Below are 18,661 nucleotides of genomic sequence, written 5' to 3' on the forward strand. Positions count from 1 at the left end.
TTTTTTTCCTACGCAGCCCCATGCCATTTTTATTGAGCGTATTTCTATACAGCGAAGCTCTGCCTTTTCTTTTTAAAGATTGCACTTCATTATTTCCCCCAAACAAACAGTTGCGTAGCACGAAGGATCGAGCCAAAATGACACCGAAAGAGAAGTTTCGGGATCTCTGGGGGAATTGTCCCCAGTTCCCATTGGTTCTTCGCCGCTTTTTAAAAAACGGTACGACAGATCGCGCGGACACTTCAGGAGATGTCGGTAGCATCCAGGCACGTTCAGCTGTAACGAAGGAAGCCTGAACTGGTGCATCTGCAGCCCATCACGGGCAAGTCTTTTGCGATACCACTCCCCAACTTTGTTAGTGGGATAGCGGACGTTGTAGCCAGCCATTGGGATAATCACCTTTGGGAAGAAAAAAGCAAGGTGAGCGTATCTGCGGAAGGGGAACGGGTTTGCATAAAAGCACATGTATGCATGCCCAGGGCCGCGGGTGGCGCTGTGGGTTAAACCACAGAGCCTAGGACTTGCCGATCAGAAGGTCGGCAGTTCAAATCCCTGCGACGGGGTGAGCTCCCGTTGCTCGGTCCCTGCTCCTGCCAACCTAGCAGTTCGAAAGCACATCAAAGTGCAAGTAGATAAACAGGAACCACTCCGGCGGGAAGGTAAACACCGTTTCCGTGCGCTGCTCTGGTTCGCCAGAAGCGGCTTAGTCATGCTGGCCACATGACCCAGAAGCTGTCTACAGACAAACGCCGGCTCCCTCGACCTATAGAGCGAGATGAGCGCGCAACCCCAGAGTCGGTCACGACTGGACCTAATGGTCAGGGGTCCCTTTACCTTTACGCATGCCCAGGAGAGGTCATAACAAAGGAACACAGAGGAATTGCTGGTTGCGGGGGGGTGGAGGAAGGGTGGTAGCGAGAGAACCCTGCAAAATGCACACAGATCCAGATTTTTGGTTTGGTTTGGCATTTCCTTCTACAGTCGTACCTTGCATCTCCAACACCTTGGCTCCCAAACAAATCAGCTCCAGAACGATCGAAACCCGGAAGTGAGGAGCTTCCTGCAGACAATCAGAAGCTGCGCTTTGGTTTCTGAACATTTTGGAAGTCGAATGGACTTCCCAAATGGATTCCGTTCGACTTCCAAGGTACGACTGTATTTATATTTTCCAGTGATCAAGCTATGCCTGTAACTTACAAGTGTATGTCATAAGCCTAGTGCTCCTTTAATACTTTAAAGAAATGCGTTTTCCCAAAACGTACCTGATTTATTGCATATTCATTGGTCTCTTCTTCTGCAGCTGTTACTACGTGGACCTGGTATAAAAAATGGGGGAAAGTATGTAACATGTTTTTATGGACTTATTCTAGAGGTTTCTATTCCCATCCTTCAAATAATTCCCAGGCCACTTTGCAATGCAGTATCGAAGGTTAAAAACATAAATGCAAGGATTCGGGCTGCAATCCTAACCCCAGTTACCAGGCCGTAAGCCCCAGCGGGTCTTGCTCAGAGTAGACATGGCTAGGCTAGGCATGCACTCTTAGAGCTCAAATAGTAGAGGGAGGGAAGAGACTGTGTTAGCCATCAAGGTATAGCGGCTTCTACCTACCTGTACCCCAAAAGGGAACAGCTGCCCAAAAAACTGTGTCTGGTCTTTAGATCTTATATTAGTTTTAGGGCTATTCTGGGATATTAACTGGCATGCTCGCTTCATTTTTTGTGATATATTTCTAAAGAAAAATGAATTGTTGAACTTTTAGTACTGCAGCGATGCTCTATCATTTTAATGGCAATTTTGATTACAGTGGTACCTCGGGTTAATTACTTAATTCGTTCCGGAGGTCTGTTCTTAACCTGAAACTGTTCTTAACCTGAAGCACTGCTTTAGCTAATGGGGCTTCCTGCTGCTGCCGTGCTGCCGGAGCACGATTTCTGTTCTCATCCTGAAGCAAAGTTCTTAACCTGAGGTAATCTTTCTGGGTTAGCGGAGTCTGTAACCCAAAGCGTATGTAACCTGAAGTGTATGTAACCAGAGGTACCACTGTAAAGGTAAAGGGACCCATGACAATTAAGTCCAGTCATGAATGACTCTGGGCTTGGGGCGCTCATCTCGCTTTACAGGCCGAGGGAGCCGGTGTTTGTCCGCTTCTGCAGACAGTTTTTCCGGGTCATGTGGCCAGCATGACTAAGCCGCTTCTGCTGAAACCAGAGCAGCGCATGGAAACACCGTTTACCTTCCCTTCGGAGAGGTACCTATTTATCTACCTGCACTGCGTGCTTTCGAACTGCTAGGTTGGCAGGAGCAGGGACCGAACAACAGGAGCTTACCCCATCGCCGGGATTCGAACCACCGAGCTTTTGATCGGCAATCTCAAGCGGCACAGTGGTTTACCCATAGAAGCTTCTCTTGAGTGGAGCTTCACTACTTGGACATTGCCACTAGTGAGAGGCAGTGGAATTTCTGTAGAATGTGAACCAATCATATACCTACTGTACGCCTACAATGCATTCTATGCACGCTTACTCAGAATTCAATTCCATTGATTCAATGGAGCTTACTTTCAGGTGAATTGGTATAAGATTGCAACTCTCGCCATCCTTTAAGAGAAAACATTTCCAAGTTATTTATTGCAAAGGCAAGTGGTTGGCTTCAACCAACACAAAATTAGAAACAACTGTTTGACTTGGCTGTGTACTTATCCCATTCGTAATCACAGAACACACCACTTTAAATGGTAAAGAATGTGAAATTAATGTTAGCCATGCTGAAATAACTTCATGATTAAAGAGTACATGGCCTTCCAACTGGATGACGTCTTCTGATTTTTATTTTTCTGAAATAGCATTTTGAATAATCAAGAGCTTATTTTATGTTTTTAACCTATCTAAATATCTCTACCCTGCCTTTCAGCCCAGGTGAAATATAGCTGTTAACTGGGCAGTGCTGTTTCTTCTGCCATCCATATACAATTTCATTTGCTCCCCAGCCATTATTTTTGAGAAGATCCAATTAAACTAAGCAACAACAACAACAACAAAACAAAACCAAAGACACAGTTCTAGTCCTCATAATAGCGATGAGTTTGAAAGCAAGCTGGTAGTATCTACAGAAGACATAATGTACATGGGTAAAGGTTTTTATAGGTTTATTATTATTTTTTGCAAAAATAATAATAATATATAATTATAGGATGATCTGATTTATAAGGGGGTATGTTACCTGAACTTGCACCAATTAATTTCCTGAACTCATTGACATCATGAATTGACATCCATTCATCTTATTCCAAAAGGAGCACTATCCCATTTCATGCATGCGACATCCCGGACCACATTATAGTTCACACAAAAAAGGCTTGGTTCTCATAAACATGCATAGCAAAATCATCTATATCTGATTGGTTCTGCCAAACCAGACTGCACCTTTTGTAAGCACAGCATGTTTATTTATGGAGTACCAGGAAGATGAAAGGCCTCATTCGAATTTTAATGAAATTTAACAGACCCAGAGAGGATCAGATTTGCTATCCGTGCCTTTCAAGCTCCTGTTTACCTTGTCATTCAGCGAACAGCTTTCAGAACGTGTTCCCGAAAAGACGAGGTCGCCAGCCACAACTCTTGTACCGTAGATCTTAATCCGGTAGGAAGCGGCTTCGTTCCAAATCTTACTGCAATATGCATGGACGTAGAAAATACGCATGGAGTGAGGAATACTGAGCCACCCTCGAGCACATCCCTCCTGATTTATACCGTAGCGATTCAAGGCACGCAGCAGCATCGTCTCTCTGACTTTGAAGTCAGGCAGCATTGCGAGGGTACCTTTCGCGTCCTCTGAAAAACAGAGAAAACTGATCATGAGCTTCTTTCTACACATTCTGCTTCTAAGGTGCACCTTCGTAGCACAACTTCTGTTTCTCCTCAACATATCATATGAGAAGCAGTGGGTGGTTGAATGGTGCTGGTTGCTTCTCTTGCCCACTGATTCTCCCCTTTTTGAGTCCTCTCCACCACATCCATTATGCTCTGTGTTTGTTCCCGGTTGAGATTGTGCCCTCTTGGCTTCGCAAAGATGCTTAGACTTTCAAGACTCAAGCAGCCCCAACTCTAAGCTGTTGGATTTACAGGTTACATACGCTTCAGGTTAAACATGCTTCAGGTTACAGACTCCGCTAACCCAGAAATATTACCTCGCGTTAAGAACTTTGCTTCAGGATGAGAACAGAAATCGTGCAGCGGTGGCGCAGGGGCAACAGGAGGCCCCATTAGCTGAAGTGGTGCTTCAGGTTAAGAACAGTTTCAGGTTAAGAACAGATCTCCGGAACGAATTAAGTTCTTAACCTGAGGTACCACTGTATTCATTCATTGGTTTGAAAAAACTGAAAGGATCCCTTTTAAAAGCAAATGAGGCTAATGTGCAAATTTGCTCTCCACTTTTCCATGTCAAAAATAGCACTTTCAGGGTGGATAAATATTTATTTCAACTACTATGATGATGATTATTATTTTTTACTTGTTTCATTTCCTCCTCCCCCCCCCCAGCCCAGTTTACTTAACAACAACAACAACAACAACTTATTATTTCCACCCCACCCATCTGGCTGAGTTTCCCCAACCACTCTGGCAGGCTCCCAACAGAATATTAAAAACACGATAAATACATCAAACATTAAAAACATCCCTAAACAGGGCTGCCTTCAGATGTTTTCTAAAACTCAGATAGTTGTTTATTTCCTTGACATTTGATGGGAGGGTGTTCCACAGGGCGGGCGCCACCACCGAGAAGGCCCTCTGCCTGGTTCGCTGTAACCTCACTTCTCACAGTGAGGAAACTGCCAGAAGACCCTTGGAGCTGGACCTCAGTGTCCGGGCTGAGCAGTAGGGGTGGAGACACTTCTTCAGGTATACTGGGCTGAGGCTGTTTAGGGCTTTAAACAGGCATAGGCAAACTCAGCCCTCCAGATGTTTTGGGAGTACAACTCTCATCATCCCTAGCTAACAGGACCAGTGGTCAGGGATGATGAGAGTTGTAGTCCCAAAACATCTGGAGGACCGAGTTTGCCTATGCCTGGCTTTAAAGGTCAGCACCAACACTTTGAATTGTGCTTGGAAACGTAGGTCTTTCAGGACCAGTGTTATGTGGTCTCAGCGGCCACTCCCAGTCACCAGTCTACCTGCCTTGCTCTAGACAAACCATAAGTTGTAGCCAAGGTTTGTTCCTGGTTTGCTGTTCCTGGTTGTCTGGGGAAGACAAACAATGAGCCTGGGTTTGGACACAATGCTAACACAAACCATGGCTTAGCTTCAGGAGACCAAGGTGAGAAGCAAAGCGGCCATGATTTCTGCTGCAGCTACCTGCATGCAGATGCATTAGCTGAGCCATGGTTTGGCTTAGTGTCACGTACAAACTGGCTCACTGTTTCCTTTCCACTTTCTGCACCATTTCTACCTGCTACTTCTTATCTTCTTATCCCCATCTTGGCAATTTCAGGTGATCTGGGATCACAAGGGAATAGGGTATCATCCTGGCACTATGCAGCCCATGTGATTTGACTACATCACGGCATCGTTAAGGACAAGCGAAGTCAATGGGAACTGAGAGCCAGAGAAGGCAATGAGAATGAAAAGAGCTGCATTTCCATAAGGAAAGCAGGAAAATCATTAAGAAAAAGAAGTGCTCTTTTTGGCATGGGTGGTAACATTTGTGGGAAAAGAGGGAGTACTTCAGATTTCAAACTTCGAGAAAACTAATATTTCTGTTTCCAATTCGTCACCCACACACCCCCCTTAATTCCTCTAACCAAGGAACGTTAGGTAAATGTGCTTTTGCTTCAAGTAAGTAATGCTGAGAGAGTCCACTCTTCTGAATGTGTTAGAGGCAAGGGGAATACAGTGGTACCCCGCAAGACGAATGCCTCGGAAGACGAAAAACCCGCTAGACAAAAGGGTTTTTCGTTTTCTGAGGTGCTTCGCAAGACAGATTTTTCTAAGGGCTTGCTTCGCTAGACGAAACAGCCCTGCCTCTCCTGTCATGGCGACGGTCACTGCACGCACGCACGCTCGCTTCCCCGCTCCTCCGGCTCCCTCCCACCTTCCTGCTGACGGCTCCTCCGGCTCCTTCCCACCTTCCGGCCGACCTTCTGACTGCCTTGCGCCGCTGCCCACCGCCCTCGCGCGTTCCCCTCAGGAGCCGTTGCCGCCAGCAGCCAGCGTTGCAGCCGGAGTCGCGCTCCTGAGCCCCGCCGCCCTCCAGCAGCCGCGTTGCGCGGTGTCCACAAGGTGCAGGTGAGTCCAAGGACCGGCTGCGGCAGCTGCCCTGCTTCTCCCCACCCCTCCCCGCCGTGGTGCTTCGCAAGATGAAAAAACTCGCTCTACGAAAAAACTCGCGGAACGAATTAATTTTGTCTTGCGAGACACCACTGTACTAAATGTGTCCATCAACTCAGCTCAAAGGGGAAAATGATGTATCAAAAAATAAAAAAGTTTTTCCTTATTTTGCTTGATTTTCATCACTGAAGAACAGCATCATTACAGCAGAATCTGAAACAACATTTTCAGAAAACCCCTTTCCCAGAAAAAAACGGCAACACTCGCACACCTGCAGATCCTATCAGACACAGCCATTCCCCTCAGTTACTCACTTCCTTTCTGCTAACCTCCTAACATGGGCAAATGTATAATCTTGTGAGGAGAGGGGGGTCCTTTCTGCAAATAGTGCCCACCCCCATTAAAAAGGTGCTGAAAATGATGTAATGCTGTGGTATATATTCTGCAGCTCACTGCTCAATTAGGTGATGATTACTTCCCTTTTTCTATGCAGCTCTTCAGGGCATGGGAAAGCAATTAATTCCTGGCTGTCTGAAGAAAAGGTTAGTTACATCACTGAAGCAGCCAACTCTCTAGGGAGCTCCGGTTACACTGAGAGCGACAAAGAAAAGCCCCGTGGAGGAAAAGGCAATATGGAAAGGAAACTTTGCAGCGAACGTTCAGAAATGAAAGCAAGTGTTTAAAATTAGAGGAGAGATTTTCGTGGGCAAAGACCTAAGGTGGGTCACTGAAGGGTGACAGTAATTGCCACAGTCATGTAAAAGGGCACCATGCCCATATAATAGCTTGTCAAAACAACTAAGTCATATCTTGTCATTGTAGTTCTACTACTAGCACTTGTATTTTTAAATAAATAAATAAGGTCTGGTGGAGACAGACGTGGAAGATGTGCTAACTCAAGACATGGGCCAAGTACTGTGTAATTTAACCCATTGTTCTCAATGCAGAGCAGAAAAAGGCACACACACGGCCCTCCAAGGAACTTCAAGCATCAAACAAAGACTTTCCTATTTCAACAGGCATTCTAAGGGAATTTTCAGCCTTTAAATAAATGAATTGAATTGTTCTTATTCCTTGTACGCTTTAAATACAGTCGTACCTTGCTTGTCGAAAGCCCTGGAACTCATACATTTTGGCTCCTGAACGTCGCAAACCCGGAAGTGACTGTTCCGGTTTGCAAACGTTCTTTAGGAACCTGAATGTCCAATGGGGGTTTTGCGGCTTCCGATTGGCTGCAGGAGCTTCCTGCAGCCAATCAGAAGCCGCAATTTGGTTTTCAAACGTTTTGGAAGTCGAACAGACTTCTGGAACAGATTCCGTTCGACTTCCAAGGTACGACTGTATATATTTTATTTATTTTTATATATACATTATGAAATTCTGAATATTAAGCAGTATATCAATATCTTTAAAAAAGCAAATACTGAGAACCTTTTAAGATACACATACACACACGAGTGCATAACTATTTACCCACTTCCGCTGATTTTAATATTGCTTCTGTTAATAAACCCAAACTATTTTTCCTCACTACGCAGCAAGGTTTTCTTCCTGCGATATGTTTCATAGGAGATGGCATATTTACCGGTCTGAAGGAAGTATTTCTTCGCTTTATTTACAGGATCATCTGAATCTTCTGGCGTGAAAAACAATTTCACCGCTTTGACCTTTAAGGCAAGTAAACGCAAATGACATGTTGCTCTGTGTGTTCTTAAAAGTTTATTATGTTAGTACCAGCTTTGATTCCGAATGATTGGACTTTTACAAGGGTGATCTACGTCCAAATGTGGCACACACTAAGTCCTCATGGGCTGTTTGTGGTTTCTTCCCCTCCCACTTTGCGTTTTCTAAAGATTTTTATGTACTTCTGCAAACCTTGGGAGTCCCCCTAAGTCTGCACAGTGGGTGCTGTTTTGGCTACATAAGGAACAACACTCACAGTGTAAACAATGGAAATTGAGGGAATGATAATCCGATTTTTAAAAAAGAGCGTGTTCTCACACACACAGCCATAAAGCTCCCTGAGTGATCATGGGCCAGTGCATCTCTTTCAGACTAACCTAGCTCACAAAACTGTTGCAATGTTAGAATAGGGAAGGAGAACTTCGTGTAGCCCCACCCCACCCCAATAGCTCTTAGGAGGAAGGGAAGTATAAAATTATATCTCTGTGTGTGTACCAGTTCTTCATTCAGCAAAGCCAATCCGATTTGATCTGTCTGTATAGTCTGCCTTTGTCCAAATCGCTGAGGTCCATAGAAATTTATAAAACCATTTTTCTGCAAAGCAGAAGAGGAAAAGTTAAACATACAAAGAATCGTAGCATTTTAGCATTAGAAGGGACCTAGGTGGCTGTGTAGCCCACCCCCATGTTCAATACAAGAAGCTTGCAACTACACCTGATCATTTTGCATCGGCTTGAATACCTCCAGTGAAGGAGACCCATCGGCTCTTACTGTTAGGAAGTTTCTGCTAAGGTTTCGCTGGAATCTGCTTCCCTGCAATTTCTTTCCCTGGGCTCTAGGTCCTGCCATCTGGAGCAACAGAGAAGAAGTCTGCTCCATCCTATTTATTCCTATTCGTTTTCTTACCTTTATATATCACCTCTTCCTTCCATATATACAGTTCCCAGGTGGTTTCCCATCCAAACACTGACCAGACCCATTGCTGCTTAACTTCAGAAAGATGGTGGCCACATGTGCCTTCTGGCCATAACCTGAGACAGCCCTTCAGATATCTGAAGAAAACGAATCATGGCTCCCTTTAACCTTCTCCAGCCTTCAACCATTCCTCATAGGGCTTGTTCTCTAGACCACTTGGCTACCCTTCTCTGGATATACTCCAATTTATCAATATCCTTCTTCAAATGTAGCACCCAGAACTGTACACAGTGTTCCCCAGATGCAGAATAGCATGGAGCTATTACTTCTTGTGTTGTTGTTGTTACTACTACTACTACTGCTGCTACTACTACAGTAGTTTATTTCCCACCCTTCAGACTAAGGTTCTGGGGCAGATTATGACTATTAAAACACAACATTAATATTAATATACAATGTTAAAGGTAAAGGTAAAGGGACCCCTGACCATTAGGTCCAGTCGTGACCAACTCTGGGGTTGCGGCGCTCATATCGCTTTATTGGCCAAGGGAGCCGGCGTACAGCTTCCGGGTCATGTGGCCAGCATGACTATGCCACTTCTGGTGAACCAGAGTAGCACACAAAAACGCTGTTTACCTTCCTGCTGGAGAGGTACCTATTTAACTACTTGCACTTTGACATGCTTTTGAACTGCTAGGTTGGCAGGAGCAGGGACTGAGAAACAGGAGCTCACCCCGTGGCGGGGATTCAAACCGCCGACCTTCTGATCGGCAAGTCCTAGGCTCTGTGGTTTAACCCACAGTGCCACCTGCGTCCAATGTTACACAGTATTAAACACAGTTTAGACTTACAAAAATAAGGTGGATCCAAAAATACACACCTCAGGTGCCCAAAGCTAAGACAAAGAGGTGCATCTTTAGATTGCAATGCTGATCTGGACACTATGTAGTATTTTAAAATCATAGAGGCATGGAAAGCTAGAGGCAGCATCTTTTGAAATGTTCTATGCTTTACCTTGACGTTCTCAGTTGCTTCATATACTCTCTCCTTTAGGCTCGCAGAACAGTCATTGCTTTTAAGTTTTAAATCTCTTACAATTATATCAAAATGGTTTCCTTGCAATTGACCAAGTCTCAGCGGCTGACTGGCAGAGTGTACATTAGACACACCAATTCCTTTTTTCCCAATGGTGTTTCCAAGTTCTTTCAACCTGCAGAAAGGAAACGTTGGAAATGCCGTGTCATTTTCTACATGCTGAATATTTTAACAAGGAAGCAGTTTTCAAAAAATGAGCTTCCTATAGCATTTTACTGGCAATGATTTTGCTGGGGGGGGGGGAGGAGAAAGCATGCCCTCACTTGGACCTTTCAACTTTTGATCTTTTGTTGCTACCACTTAACACAGCTGCAAAATACGCATTAGCAGAAATTCTGCAATAATGTGCTCCCAGCCCCACAATGTGCTAAGATCGTGTTCTGATTTTTGCAGGAGGCAGGCTAAACAAAAAGTACTTATTGATAAAAGCATTGCACACATACCTTGCCGCTTTTTAATGCACATACTATATGTGTCCATATGAAGACCACCCAGACCATCAATTTTTAGAGTGCTAATGTTGTACATGTATTACCCAGCGCATGATAAGTGCATAGGAGCATGATGAAAGCAGGCAAAGCATGGGCGTAGTCAGGGAGCAGGCTGAGTGCGGTGGTCAAAACTACAGAACTCCATTTGGTTTCTCTCCCTGTTGACATTCCTATGCCACTTGAAAATATCACTGTTTTTGCTCTTTGGGCTGATTCTACTACCTATTTTTGTCTCTCAGCTCAAACTTTTTAATTGTGGTTGTATATTTGCACAGCCGTATCCTACTTTCCCATTTTAAATTTTTGCAAAATGTCTTGGACAACTAACAACCACAAAGAACTAAAAACAACCAGTGTGCCGATTATTGGAAATGAGAGAGTAAGACTTTCTCAAGCTGTGGAACACAAGCTAAAGAAGACACTGTATTCAAGTTCTGTTTGTTTATTTGTTCACTATATAGGGACATGCATTATAAGCAATATGCATGATGACTAAATAAAAGTAGTGCGACTGAGACATAGAAAGGTATTCTTACGCCGAGGAATAAGAATTTAACCAAGACTGGCAGGGCAAAGATGGGGAGTGAGAACAGCATAGTATTCAATAAAAAAGTATAAGCAGAAATGGCTTAAAAAGGGAGGGCTAACTAGGAACAGACTCTACAAAATACTTCTGTGAGAGAGAGAGAAAAAAGGGACTTAATCGACATTGCACTTTCAACGTGTTGCCCCAATCTCACACACAATTCTGTGGCAGTTCTACTTGGAAAAACATTTCTTGGCTTGAATGGGGATTTCATGTGTGTTAGAAGTAAAAGATTAAATGAACACGTCAGGGTCAGATATTTGAACTGTCAGCTGTGTTTTCAATTACAAGCATGTACATTACACACCCAAGGAGAGAAATGGCCCTGCGAGTTTATTTTTGTAAGGCCGACAAGGAAAGAGTCATTATGCTTTAGAGAGCGTTGCAGACAAAGTTTCCCTTTGATGAACAACAGATTCTTGGGGATCAGAACGATGAGAACGCAAGTGAAAGGTTCAGCCGATTAACCGTGAAAATTGCTTTAAGACAAGTAACATTACACCATTTTGCTACATGTGCAGCTGTAGAAATAAACACCCAAATCAACATGTTTCTCATGTACTAAATGAGCAATGCTTTGAAAAGCAGGGAAATAATTTCTATCTTAATGGTACTCAAGAACACAGCTTATTAATCAAGAGTCTAGAGAGCCGGACAGAAAAGCTGGGAGGATCACATTTGGCTCCCGGGTTCCTACCCCTGCTCTAGATGCGAAGCATACCAAAGGACTTTTAACTTTCCGTATTGCTTCAAGTGTTAAGAACTCAAAACAAAATGGAACTCCTTTCTAACCAGCAAAATTAAATACTAGATCTGAATTTAAAGAGAGCTAGAGTCTAATTCAAACCATGATGTTAAAGTGCAACCACAAATCTCTCATTACCTTTCAGGCGTCACCTTCTTCACAACCATAGCTTGGTACGTAATGGCCTTCTTGTCTTTAATGCCTGTGTAACTGAAGTCTGAAGGGAGCACGCCAAGTTCAGCAGACAAGAAGTTAATTGCTTCAAGCGTTTCCAGGTTCTCTTTCCGGAGAGTAAAAGCTGAAACCACATTATTGCAGAATCAGTGCACCCAAGTGGATGGCGTTGCTCAGAAAACATGAATGGTGCCCCCCTCAAACGACTGAGCTAATGGAAGATCTGTTGATAGGATAGTTTAGGCATTGGCTAAGCAATTGAGAAAAATTGTTTTTTTACTGACTAATCCTTGTTCTATGGAAATCAGTAAAACTAAAACTAAGCTGGAGTAGAAATACCTTGTTTTAAGCCGTTTCTAAATGTAAGCAAATGCAGTATCAAAGTTATTGCTGCTGTCTGTAGGTAACCAGAGTGGATAAAAATCATTTTTAAAAAACTTTTATTTTTAAAAAATGATTTTTTAAATTTAAATCACTTTTTAATTTAAATTGAATTTTGAAAATAAAATGCTTTTGGAGGAAAATTCTTTCTAAAGATAGTTTTCTTTTTAAGTTACATTACAGTCCAAAGGCTATTCATCAGGAAATAAGGATTTGTTTTAAGTTTTTCATGTTTGCTAAAACTCAGTCTGTTGGGGTTTTTTTTTTGAAAAAAAAAAAAAATTTAACCACATCAGTTAACAAACATGGATACATATGGATACATGGATACATAATGTTATTGTTTTAGTTAAATACATTGTTTAAATTGTTATTAAGGAAATGATTATTTTTCTCCTTCCAATAAATGCTGTCCAAATATAAACAGGTAACTTATTAAACCTCACAATAATTTCATAATTACCTGTCTAGGTATTTCTAATAGTATATCCAAATCAGTAATTTCTGATATAATTGTAAAAACTACTCTGAAAATTTATTATTCCTAAAATGAAACCTTCATCTGGTTGTAAATATTAAGATTATACCAGAAAGAATGAGTCTTTCTGTAAAAAAAAAGAAAAAAAGATTTAAATCAAGTCTTACTGACTAGTGCTTTAAATCAATTTGATTTAAATCAACTCCACCCTGTAGGTAACCATACCTCTCACATAAACTAGTAACATATTTTACTCCATGCTACACGGCAATTACTTGCAGAAATGATATTCTTGCTTGTGCATCACTGGCTCTACCTAGTGCCCTCCCAATGCTGCTAGACTACAACTCTCATCAGTTCCAACCTGGCTCACATGCAACATTAAACCATAATTTAAAACAAACCATAGTTTAATAAAAACAAGGACTTTACTCCTCTCCCAGTTCATGACTTTGCCACTAGGGGGGCAGAAGCAAGCCAGGAACAAGCAGGTTTGATTTCTTGTGGCATGTGAACCTGGGCTCATCGTTTGTTTTCCTCCAAACAAACCTACAAGCGGAAGCCGAGGCGTCTGAGGCATGAGCCCGCTCAATTCCTGATTGTACACATCACAACAAACCAAACTCTGGCTTGTTTCCTCCCCGATACAGCACAGTCAGGCGTAGGGGAGGAGCAAAGTGCTTGTTAAACCATAGTTTATTTTAAACAATGGTTTAACCTTAAGAGTGAACCAGCTTATTGTGATGTGGCTCTTTTTAAGAAGTGCTGACTTCATTCAAGCAAGGCCGATCTTACACCTTAATAATGACTAACATTTACTATTGTTGTACTGTGTATTTTGGGTCTATGGACCGCAATAAAGCTGTCTCCGTGTGACTTCATTCATGTAGATTTCATTAAGACAGTGATAAAGGTAAAGGGTAAAGGGACCCCTGACCATTAGGTCCAGTCGTGACCGACTCTGGGGTTGCGGCGGTCATCTCGCTTTACAAGCTGAGGGAGCCAGAGTACATCTTCCGGGTCATGTGGCCAGCATGACTAAGCCGCTTCTGGCGAACCAGAGCAGTGCACGGAAACGCCGTTTACCTTCCCGCCGGAGTGGTACCTATTTATCTACTTGCACTTTGACATGCTTTCGAACTGCTAGGTTGGCAGGAGCAGGGACCAAGCAACGGGAGCTCACCCTGTTGCGGGGATTCGAATCACCGACCTTCTGATCAGCAAGTCCTAGGCTCTGTGGTTTAACCCACAGCACCACCCGCGTCCCATAAGACAGTGATACATTAGTCTATGATAGGCTGATGGATTTTCAAAGGACATATAAACCCTTCCAAGGAAGTGACAAAATTGTTGTTGCATACTTACCTGTGTAAATTTCTTTTCTCATCCCACTGTCAACAGCAGCCCTTTTCCTTGAACCACTTTTTTCACGAAACCTTACTATAATGACCACCTTTTGTTGAGCGTCGGTGAAAGACTTGGTTTCTACAAGCTTCCCAAATTTTTTACTGATAAAGTGGTGAACCATCTTCCGGTGTTCCTTATCTCCATCCGGTCTGAAAGCAAACTTTGATTTTTCTAGTTTGGCATCTAGAAATTTCATAAAGCCACATGCTTCCTCTTCAGACACCAGCTGGCAAAGATCTCGGTAGTCCTGATTTGCTTTTACAATCATCTCGCCACATTTTGTCACCGTGGCTAAGAAAGGGTATTCCTGTCGGATGGCACCATGCAAGCTGGCTCGATTCTTCTTGTCAAGGACTGGACCAAGAGAAAATTCATCTGGAGGAACCCCTAGTTCAGATTTAGGCTCCCACATGTCTTTCACACGGCAAGCAAACTGACCGAGTTGCTCCCTTAAGGGCTTATCTAATAAGGAGTCCAGGGGAACAGCTTTGGCAAGGTGGTTTTCAGGTACAATATCAGCTTTATATTCTTCACTTTCTCCAACAGAGAAAGAAAGACATTCTGGGGAACAGTGAACATCATCATCCCGAATGTTGCAATATTCCTCACCTGTGCACAGTTCTGGACGACTCAGTCTCAGCCTTTTGGGATCCTGTTGACAGAACCCAGCTTGTTCTGACAGGCTCTCACAGGATTTATTAGAAGAATCTGCTATGATGTCATTAACTAACTGCCCAAATGCATTAATTTCTGTTACTACAAAGTCCTTTGGGAACATTTTTAAGCTGCCGCAGAAGCCAATGTGATCGTTCACGTAGGTGCAAGAGTGGAATGCCACTGCCCTGTCAGAATCTTCTTCCATTCCAATATTATACAGCCTGGAAAAATGAAGATAAGATGGAGCCAAGTCTTAGAAAATCATACACAATCACTCTCTATTAAATTAAATTTGGAGGAAGTAGCTTATATTCCTTTTCTTTTTTCTTTACACAAATCAGCACAATTTTAACATCTGTATACTGTACAAAGGCCAAAATCTTAAGCACATAACAGTTTCAAAGGATGGTCGAATAAACAGGATCTTTTGCTTAGCACTGAAGACTTAGTATTCATGCTCACTGTTGCCCTCTGCTGCAACATACCCATAATTCAGCGGGTATATAATGAATGGATAGAAGGAAGTGCTTTGATCAGGGCTGACATCAGGGGTCAACAGCTTGGGGCAGCTGCTGATGGGCCAGGAGCTCGGCAGAACCCATTAGTTCTGACCCATTAGTTCTATAGCAGTATCACCTCCTCCTTAGACAGCAGGTCCCCCAGAGCAGATGCTGCCCCTTTGGCCTGCAAAAGGAGACATAAATGAGTTGCAATTGCATGGAACAGCTACCACTGTCTCCGGTTGCTCACTTGCCATCTCACTTGCTATTGTGGTAAGGACTGGGTCCATCACGCTGTGTCCAGAGAGTAGAGGTGAATAGGCAGGGAAGCTTCCGCCTCCTCTTTCCACTTGCCTTCTCTCTTTGGGTGAAATACTGGGGAGCAGAGCTGGACTGGACCTACCCAGAACTGGTCAGAGAGAAAGAGAGCAGTACAGTGGTACCTCAGGTTAAGTGCTTAATTCGTTCCAGAGGTCTGTTCTTAACCTGAAGCACCACTTTAGCTAATGGGGCCTCCCACGATTTCTGTTCTCATTCTGAAGCAAAGTTCTTAACCCGAGGTACCATTTCTGGGTTAGCGGAGTCTGTAACCTGAAGCGTATGTAACCCGAGGTGCCACTGTACTTTCCCCACTCCTTTGCTCCCTTTAGACATTTAAAGCACGCTGCTTCTCCCAAAGAATCCTGGGAACTGTATTTTACCCACCATGAAGCCAAAATGCCCAGCATCCGTAACTCCAGGTTGCTACCTTTCATGCAGCTCAGTTGGTAGAGCATGAGACTGATAATGTCAGGGTTCGAGCCCCACATTGGACAAAATATTCCTGCATTGCATATCCTATGCCCTTTTAAAATACGGCTCTCTATTTTGTGTGGGGAAGGGGGTGTTATTCGGTTGTTGTTTTTATTTTGATTACATATATTGTGGTTTTATATTTTGATTTTGTTCTGTGAACCGCCCTGAGACCTCTGGGTATAGGACGGTGTATAAATTCAATCCACAACAACAGCAATAATATCCTTGTGGTGCCTTCCAAATCTATGATTCCATATTTTCCAGCAGTGATGTATGGAAGTGAGAGCTGGACCATAAAGAAGGCTGATCGCCGAAGAATTGATGCTTTTGAATTATGGTGCTGGAGGAGACTCTTGAGAGTCCCATGGACTGCAAGAAGATCAAACCTCTCCATTCTGAAGGAAATCAGCCCTGAGTGCTCACTGGAAGGACAGGTCGTGAAGCTGAGGCTCCAAAACTTTGGCCACCTCATGAGAAGAGAAGACTCCCTGGAAAAGACCCTGATGTTGGGAAAGATGGAGGGCACAAGGAGAAGGGGACGACAGAGGACGAGATGGTTGGACAGTGTTCTCGAAGCTACCAGCATGAGTTTGACCAAACTGTGGGGGGCAGTGGAAGACAGGAGTGCCTGACGTGCTCTGGTCCAGGGGGTCACAAAGAGTCGGACTCGACTAAACAACAACAAATGATCTCACAGTGATCAAGCCAGACCCACCTTACTTCTCTTTCTCTGAGAAAGAGAGCGAGAAGGGGGCTCAGCGATCCTTGCAAGAGCAGCCGCATTTCCTACGGTTGCAGGAAGCTGCTGCTTGTTGCTTCCTATTGCTAGCCAGGCTCTACTTCAGTTGTGGGCCTCCAAATGCTACTGGAGGGCCAGTCGCATCACCCCTGGGCATTAGCCACACTGGTTGGGATTTGCAGCACGAGAACATCTGGAGGACCACGTGTCACTTTGATCTTAAGGTCTCTCTACCTTGCAGGCAGAAGCTCCCAGGTTCAATCCAAGTAGGGCTGGGAATGCCCCCCCCCCGGCTTTCTGACCCCCTTGGGGAGCCGCTGCCAGTCAGAGTAGGCAACACCAGCGGTCTCTGACCTGCTGTCAAGGCTCTTTTGCGGGCTCGCACAACGCCGACTCCCCACCGCCGGCGCAACGTCCCAATTGCAATTGTATCCAATTGCACGGAAATCCCCCTGCGAACACTTAGGACGATCCGCGCGGCGCAGGAGGACCCCTGGCGGCAATAGCGCTGGAGCGACTGGAAGGAATCTTCCATCTAGTAGAGGTGGGGGGGGGGATAAAGAGGCGGAGCCAAGGAAGTCAGAGCATACCACTTTCATCAAAGTAGGGGTGGAGCCAGCGGCAAGGAAGGAGAAAGAGTAGAGGAGGAGGAGGAGGAGATAGGATTGTCTAACCAAAGATAGACCAAAACCCCGCGCAGGGTAGCTGATTAAAACATTTGGGTCGGAGATAAAGCGTGGCGAAACGCCAAGCCACCCTCCCGCCCACCGCCTCCTTGGTACCTCCCGCATAGGTTTGTAGATCCTTTCTCGATGGGGCCGAGCCTGTTTAACGGAGCGCATGCGCACAACTCCGAAAGCGAGATGGGCGGGGCTTGCTTCATAGGAAGCGAGAGCGGTGGAAGTTCCCGGGTGACGTCGGTGGGCGGGGCGAGGGAAGGCGTGCGTCTGCATCTCCGGGCTCAGAAGCAGAGCCTTCGCTCGGCGGGTGAGAGATAGCTTGTTTTCTCGCTTTTCTCTTTCTTTCTTCTGAAGCGGTGCTGGGCTTATCTTTTATTCTTTAAAAATAGTTTTATTGAGTTTTACATTTTTATATTCAGTACGATCATCCTTATCACAGAAAAAAAGAGAGAGAAAAAAAAAATCCCCCGCTACTCCCCGGACTTCCCTCAACTTCCTCCCCTGGTTCTTTAAATATTTGTTTCTTCTGCTTATTCTACCTTAATTTGTAATCGTTTAGCTAAATATTATTGCATTTCTATCATTTTTATCCCGTTTCCCAAATAACATCTTACATTTTCTTATTTACCCAATTGGTACCTCTTAACCTTTATACTTGCTTTCTTAATCGTCAGTGTTTAGTCAAACCCTGCAAGCGAGTCTACTTCTTTACAGTGTTTCTGTATATACATCATATACGGTTCCCAGACTATTTTAAAGTCTCTGTTGTCTTTATGTGCTGGGCTTATTTGAGTCAGGTGCAATGCAGGGTAACTACCATTGTTTGGGTCACTGACAGCTACGAACTCCCCCCTAAAAACACTGATCTGGAAACGTCAAAAAGATAGGAACCTTCCTCGTTCTGTCCTCTCCTCACAACTTGCACACAGGAAATGTTTCCTCATAATGCACCACAATTTGGTAATGCCTTCATTCTACCACCTCTGCCCCCATTGCACACTTCCACAGGCT

The 18,661-nt window shown here is 44.1% G+C and overlaps 2 protein-coding genes across 9 annotated transcripts in view; one reads left to right on the forward strand and one right to left on the reverse strand.

The window, feature by feature from the left end:
- PUS7L (pseudouridine synthase 7 like) lies at window positions 1–17,868 on the reverse strand. 6 transcript variants are annotated; one of them, XM_083399649.1, is made up of 10 exons: window positions 17,753–17,794; window positions 17,325–17,505; window positions 14,238–15,157; window positions 11,978–12,137; window positions 9,937–10,132; window positions 8,503–8,601; window positions 7,910–7,991; window positions 3,554–3,831; window positions 1,263–1,316; window positions 1–399 (listed from the first exon to the last, which is right to left on the reverse strand). In XM_083399649.1, the coding sequence occupies exons 3-10, from the start codon at window positions 15,139–15,141 to the stop codon at window positions 73–75; spliced, it is 2,100 nt and encodes a 699-aa protein (XP_083255775.1). In that variant the 5' UTR covers window positions 15,142–15,157; window positions 17,325–17,505; window positions 17,753–17,794; the 3' UTR covers window positions 1–72. The 6 variants fall into 6 exon arrangements, with proteins under 6 accessions (XP_083255775.1, XP_083255774.1, XP_083255776.1 ...); XM_083399648.1 differs by lacking the exon at window positions 17,325–17,505 and having other exon boundaries at window positions 17,753–17,868; XM_083399650.1 differs by lacking the exon at window positions 17,753–17,794 and having other exon boundaries at window positions 17,329–17,505.
- The window catches only part of IRAK4 (interleukin 1 receptor associated kinase 4), a 14,675-nt gene continuing 13,595 nt past the window's right edge, over window positions 17,582–18,661 (forward strand). The window contains exon 1 of one of the 3 annotated variants that reach the window (XM_083399856.1): window positions 17,582–17,763. The gene's annotated coding sequence lies outside the window, so the exon portion shown is untranslated. Of the gene's footprint in view, window positions 17,764–17,895; window positions 17,958–18,661 lie in introns of those variants that run through there. The other 2 variants (XM_083399855.1, XM_083399854.1) reach the window with 2 other exon arrangements.

This window comes from Podarcis tiliguerta (assembly GCF_965153285.1).
Source record: "Podarcis tiliguerta genome assembly, chromosome: 10".
NCBI classification, from domain to species: domain Eukaryota; kingdom Metazoa; phylum Chordata; class Lepidosauria; order Squamata; family Lacertidae; genus Podarcis; species Podarcis tiliguerta.